The following is a 6687-nucleotide window of genomic DNA, read 5'->3' as shown; positions in this document are numbered from 1 at the left end:
GTTCAGCAACGTCATGTCAGCTGCAGTTTGGCACAGGCAGAAGTGAGAGAAGATTATAAAGGGCTTGATGGTGAGAATTGGGAATTTGAATTCAATACAATTAGAAGATCCTTTCAAGTTAAGAGGGCTGAGGGTGCACCTGAGTGCAATAGCATGAGGTTGAATATGAAGTTGCTTATCTTATCTGCCTCAGCAGACATGGGGAACAACTGCTTTCTTCTATAATAAATCTCTAAAAACTGTGCTGGCAGCTGTTGGAGACCCCCTGGCCTTCTTACCTCAATTTTCTCTGTATTTTGTTAGTCAAAGCAATCTCTTTCCTTGTACATTTTCCTAAATTATTTCATGTAACAGTCTTCTCTGGACTCTTCCACATGTTTTTTTTTATTCTATTGAAAGGTTAGATATGCCAGTGGTAGGTAGAGAGAACTTACTAGTGTTTACTTATGACATTCAGTGCATCCCAAAATGAAAGTTTTCTTTTCTGTGAGAGCATCCTCAGTTTGGAGAGGTCAACTGTGATCCACTACAAACCCCAGAGGCTTTACAACTGTATTTCTGCCATGCCGCTTTTTTCCTTATTTGCGTTTATTCATTTCATGATTTCTCCCCACCAAGTGAACATTTTAAATTGTTTCTCCAACTTCTAATTCTGATCACATCTTCCAAAGTGCCTGCTGTCTCTCCAAGGTTAATATCACCCAATTTCAAAAATACACTTTGTCCTGGTTTCAGCTTTTATTCCATTGTTAGTTTTTCAGTGAAAATACTGAATAGAACCAGACCCAGAGAAGACACTATATATCTGCAGGCTGCTTTTTCCTTCTGTTAAATAGTAAATTCCTAATAGGTACTCTGTGTTTATGCCCAACTGGTTGTACGTTTTCTTTCTGCAGTTTCTTCTACCCCATATTTTCTTACTTTGCATGTGAAAATGGCACACAGGACATGGTCCTTCGCCTATGTTTCACATCTTACTGTTTCATGGCCTCCGATGGGGCAATTGTTCTCTTAAAGAAGGAAATTCAGATGCACAACTCTGTGCTAGCTGCTCTTGTTATCCCTTGGTAATTAAAAAGTATGTGGCTTGTTCCTGTGCTACTCCAGATATACAGCCAGTCAGTCAGACTGTTTTGCAATCCCCACTGCCCTTTTTATTTGCCATAGGTACTGTGTTTGTCCTCCATCAGTTCTTGAAGATAATCATTACTGAGACCTTGGGGTTTGAGACAGTTCTTAAGTACTGTAAAGTAAACTTTATTGGGACCTGCTGACTTGAGCATATCTAGTTGAAATAGCGCGTAATGTGTTCTTTTTCTGCTTCTAGCACAAGTTTCTACCCCAGTGCTATTAACCATGTTAATCACGTAGTCTTTCTTTCCTGTCAAGCAGGAAAGTGAGCTGAGCCTTTTGTTTTCTCAGTTACCATATTTATTGGCTTCTCTTATGTTGGTAATTTGATTTGTATCTTAACCTTTCTTAGGTTTCTTCCTTCAGGCTTACCTTGTGATTGCCTCTCGGTCCTTAGCATTGTGTCCTTGTTTCAGTTTTCTGTATTATGTATTTGTGATACTTCAGGCATGAGGGGGAAATAAGAAGTATTTACCCATCTTGTGGTGGCTTGGAGATGGTTCACAGGGAACAACTACTCCCCTTCTCTTCTGGTGGGGCTGTTAAATGAAGCTAGCGTGAGCCAAATTGAAAATAAACAGTGCGTAAGTGGCTTGGGACTTTTTGCTGTGGGGAGCAATGCAAATGCTAGGAGTTATCTGAGTTCAGAGGGGAGACTGGACAAATTTATGGAGGATAAATCCATCAAAGCTCACTAAATGCATAAACCCCATATCCGATTCAGCAGGTTTCTGAACTGAAGAACTTGGTGCCTGGCAGAGTATTAGGTGCAGTATTATATACATTTTTTCCTATGTTTTCACCATTTTTAGGAGAAACCGTGTCACTTTACGGTGACTGCTGGAAACAGATGTTAGGTTAGATGGACATTTGCATGAACCAGTAAAATCATACTTTTGTAGAGCCTTGATTCAAGCATCTTCTGATGTGTTTTGCAACAACTTCCCTCAGTGGACCAGTCTGCTGTTGTCTTTTTTAGCACTCTCCTTCAGAAACAGCTTGACCCTTTGAACTCCTTTTTTTCTTATTGGAAATTTTTTCTTGAGGGAGGACCTTACCTATGAATACTATTCAATAAATATAGTCTTGTCTGTCCTTTTTTGTTTGTCTCTTTTTTTAAACAAAATCCTTTTCCTTACTCTGTTGTCCTTATTCCTTCCTTTGTCGAGACTCCTGAATGCTGTCATTTGCCATCACTTTTATCAAAATTCCCTTCAGGTTGTCAAGAGGTTCTTCTTAACTTTAAAATCTTCTCTTTAAAATCTGCCCCCTGAGTCACTTCTTCCCTCTGAAACAAAAATAAGTCCCAATGCCTTCCATGAACTGTTTACAAAGCAGCATGCTAACACAAAAGAGCCAGGCAGGTAAGTCCCACAAAATACAGGATTTTGTGTCAATTCTGGTTGCTCAGAAATTACTTGCACCTTTTTTCCCCCCTCTTCTGACTTTTGTGGACTTTAGTAGGTTTCTGAAATAATGTTCTCTTCCTTTCTCTGGCTGTCATTCCTGAGCAAGCTGTATCTTTCTATATGTGGTATTCCAGTCTTGCCAGTTGTCCCACTTTGGCTCTGCGCTGCTAATTAAAAACTAAAGAAAAATTGAAGTCTGAAAGTTTCGGGGGCAAAAGAGGGAAGGAATGAAAACTATTTCAGATAGAGAAAAGGGCTAAGAAGGCTCCAAAGAGTGAATTAAAGGGGAAACTGTAGTTGCAGCTGGGACTTTCTCCAGTGTTGATCCCTGCAGGAATGGTGGCAGAGGTGGAGCAGGCAGAGAAGACCACGGTTGGAAATTCATGTGTGTTTCTATTAATGGAAATATTTTCTTTCTTCAGTTATTTCCCCGAAAGTGCACCTGGCTGTATGTTATCAATAACACCTTAATGTCCTTGTCAGGTATGTATAAATAGAGGGAAAATTAATAAAATTATAACTAAAGAGAAACATTTAAAGTCATAATTCAGTATGATGTATTTTGATTGTACTGAAGTACAAAACTGTGCATTGTTTCTTGTGTTTGTATAGGAAGCTTTGCTTCAAGAGTGTTTTAATGTGAAAGACTTTCAGGGATAAAACTGGATGTTTACAAGTAGCAGAGCCAGTTGTCTGCAGTGTCCCACCATATTTTTTTAAATTTATTTATTTTTAGTTTGTTTGCAAAAGCTTGGCACTTGATATTTGTCAGCAAATATCCTCTGCCAAGGCTGCAATTTGACTGAAAGTGCCTAGAGAATCTAAGGAGTGTCCTCATCTTTGGTCCCTGAGCTAGGTGTAAGGATGGTTTTCATGTGTCAGAACAAAATTAGTAGAAGATTAACATAGATACATTATCAAAATGTAGATGCAGTGTTTGATCATTCTCAGTATATTGTAGCCTGGCAGCATCTTTGATATGAACTGGATTCAGAAAATAAATCCACCCTAAATGAAAACCAGTCTCAATTTAAAGGAGAATGAGGTGGTTGTGAAATACTACTAATCCCACAGGTTGATTCTTGAAAAAAAAAATTTTCAGCAGTTGTCCTGGAATAGGACATTGTAGGTCGGAAACAGAGGCACTGTGGCATGCAGACTAGTTGTAGGATTGTGCTTTTAAACATGCAGGATTTTGTGTCACACCACTTTTATTGATTTATAGATAAAGAAGATATCCTGATATAATTAATTGTTGGTATATAATTGCAGCCTTCTAAAAATGTGTACATAAAACTAACTTTCAGAGATACTTTAGTGTTACTGAAGTGAATTTTTAGTTGAATGACATGTCTTCTCTACATGCATTATTATTGTTGTCTTGTTTTATTTTTCTTCATAACTGGACTTGAAATGTCTGATGCACGTACTCCATTTCTCTAGAAGGTAATTTTCTAGACATACATTTTTCTAAAATATGCAGTTCTCTGCTGGAGGCATGGGTGCAGTATCAATTGTGCTTTTCTCTCTTACAGGGAAAACATTCCAGCTCTACTCCCATAATTTAATAGCTTTGTTTGAACAAGCCAAAAAAACAGGATTAGCTGCTCATATTCAAACCCATAGGTTTCCTGACAAAATACTGCCAAGGTACAAATCTTTCACTTACCAACAATTATTAAGAAGTGAAAATTCCCATAAATACTGTTTTGTGCTGTAACACAAAATTGGTAGCATGAAGGTCCTTCAGCATCTCTTGTTGATGCAATTTTTCATAATTGTTATTGTAGGAAGTTTGCCTTAACGACAAAGATCCCTGATACAAAAGGATGCCACAAATGCTGTATAGGTGAGTAGGTCTTCCATTTTGCAATTTTTTTCTTGGCCTTTGTCTTAAACTCATTTCTTTTTAATATAAAAACTTACAGGTAGTTCACTGGTCAGAAAACAGTGTGACTGCATTATTTCTTAACACTGTGCGTCAACTGGTGCATAGCTTTCCTTTCAATTAATGTGGGGGTCTTTATGCTGTTCAGTGGAAAAGCATTTTTCATGTCAACTCTTAACCTAGAAATGTTGCTGCCTAGAGCAAGGTCCAAAGGGAAACCCTGGAGAATGCCAGTAGCACGCAGCTAACGGGTGTCGCACACTCTCTGAGAGCTGCTGAAGCTCTCAATGACTTAAGTCGGTGTTTGGGATCACTGACTTCAGGCTGCCACCAGAGCCAACTAGTTATGTGACATGCACCCTGCCTGTGAGTGTAACGCTCGTTACAGAACTTGCTGCACACACACAAATACCCTTTCTGCTTTGTCAGTTTGGCTCAAGGTTTGATCTAGGTCCAACTTTTAACGAGGCTAACTTGAAAAGGCTATTTTCTGTGAAGAAAGAGTTGGACAGGAATAAAAATTATATCAGCCTGGGGAGAAGTGAAGCCATCACTCAAGTTCTAAGTGCACACAAAAGAGTTAAAGCTTGTAAGGTTACAGATTTGTCTTTGGCTTCACTGACTTTCAGATAAGCTTGGGTTTCTACAGAACACATGTCCTTTTGAAAACTGGCCCTAGCGCTGTGTGAAATTGTACCTTTACACTCTTAAAAATGCTTCAGCAGAGTATAAAGTACCTAGTTGCAAACTTGGATATCCTATTTAGCTCATACAGAGTGTCTACAGTAGGCATCTTTACAAGTGATTCCTGAAGTCAGGCTGATCTTGTATCCAACAGAGCTTAAAAAAAACAAACCCCAAACCCTACATCATATTATTAGATGAGCTGTCAAAGCTCAGAAGAAGTTAGGGCCGTCTTCACTGCTTGGGAATTTTTTTTTTATTTAAATCACAACTTGACCCAGACCTTTCACTCCCCCTGCTCACACAGCCCCAGGAAGAAGGTGTTACAGCTTTTCTGGCCACTCAGCATGTGGCCTCTTTACTGGGACTCAAAAGAATGCTAGTGGTTATTAATTATAAGTATAATTTAATTTATCTGGAATGTAGCACAATATTAATCACTGTGGCTATTTGAATGGCAAGTCAGAAGGCAATTAGAGTGAAACTGATGCTATTTCTTAAATTATTTGCAAAGATAGCTCTAGGGGTTTTTTCAAGTATGCGTTGAACTTCCAGGACTTAAAAAGGGTTGCTTTCTGTTTTGTTTTGTTTTGTGTTTTAATTTTATATAGTACGAAATCCATACACAGGACATAAGTATCTGTGTGGTGCATTGCAGTCTGGAATTGTTCTACTACAGTGGTATGAGCCAATGCAGAAATTCATGTTAATAAAGGTAAGTATTTCACTTTAGTTTAGAACATTTAAACTTAATCATTAGGCGGTTGTTGAAATAACCTGTTCAGAATTTGTAATGGAAAGTACATCCCAGTCTAGTTCCATTTGTGGGTTCTGAGTACTTGAAAATCTGGCTTGACACATTTTGACTAAGAAAATCTTGTGACTGAAGTCAGTCAAGTGTTGGATCAAGCCCAGTACTAGCAATAACAGACTAGCATACACCTCTGTGCAACATAATGTTGCTCCCAGCTCATGCTGTCTTAAAAAAGCACTCTTAGTAGCAGTGAAAAATTCTTCTATATCTTTTATACTTTGTGCATGTTATTTTAGGCTTCTTATTTCCAAGGTAAAAGGAAACTTTACAAATGCCGTATTATGTTTTTTCCAGCACTTTGATTTTCCTTTGCCAAGCCCTTTGAATGTGTTTGAAATGCTAGTGATACCAGAGCAGGAGTACCCGATGGTCTGCGTAGCGATCAGTAAGGGTACTGAACCAAATCAGGTAGTTCAGTTTGAGACAATCAACTTGAACTCTGCTTCTTCGTGGTTTACAGAAATTGGTGCAGGTAAGACTGTTGGTCCGTCTTGCAGCCGTTTTATTGTCTGGTAACTGTTGGATATCCCTTCATCAGAAGTCATTTGGACACCCTTTAGGCTAGGCAAATCAATGCAGCTTCTCTTCCTACAGCATATTGAAGCTGATCCCAGGTTCATCTTGTGATGACGTGCCAACTTCAGCATAAACTCTCTCTCTTAAAAGACCAGTTTTACATACATCTTTTATTTTACAAGTTTCCCTAAACAGTAATGCAGACCCTGCTGATTGGGTTGCATACTTTTTCCTGGGATCAGTCT

At 38.6% G+C, this 6687-nt stretch overlaps 1 protein-coding gene across 1 annotated transcript in view; it reads left to right on the top strand.

The window, feature by feature from the left end:
* The window catches only part of MAP4K5 (mitogen-activated protein kinase kinase kinase kinase 5), a 67790-nt gene that overhangs the window by 54301 nt on the left and 6802 nt on the right, over nucleotides 1–6687 (top strand). Inside the window, exons 22-27 of the mRNA XM_010282780.1 lie at nucleotides 2963–3023; nucleotides 3984–3986; nucleotides 4076–4190; nucleotides 4331–4389; nucleotides 5724–5827; nucleotides 6221–6398. Coding sequence (XP_010281082.1) covers nucleotides 2963–3023; nucleotides 3984–3986; nucleotides 4076–4190; nucleotides 4331–4389; nucleotides 5724–5827; nucleotides 6221–6398 — 520 coding nt within the window. The remainder of the gene's footprint in view (nucleotides 1–2962; nucleotides 3024–3983; nucleotides 3987–4075; nucleotides 4191–4330; nucleotides 4390–5723; nucleotides 5828–6220; nucleotides 6399–6687) is intronic.

This window comes from Phaethon lepturus, unplaced genomic scaffold (genome assembly GCF_000687285.1).
Source record: "Phaethon lepturus isolate BGI_N335 unplaced genomic scaffold, ASM68728v1 scaffold9822, whole genome shotgun sequence".
In the NCBI taxonomy this organism is placed as follows: Eukaryota; Metazoa; Chordata; class Aves; order Phaethontiformes; family Phaethontidae; genus Phaethon; species Phaethon lepturus.
The sequence above is the reverse complement of the archived record's forward strand: the minus strand, read 5'-3'. Positions and strand labels throughout refer to the sequence as shown.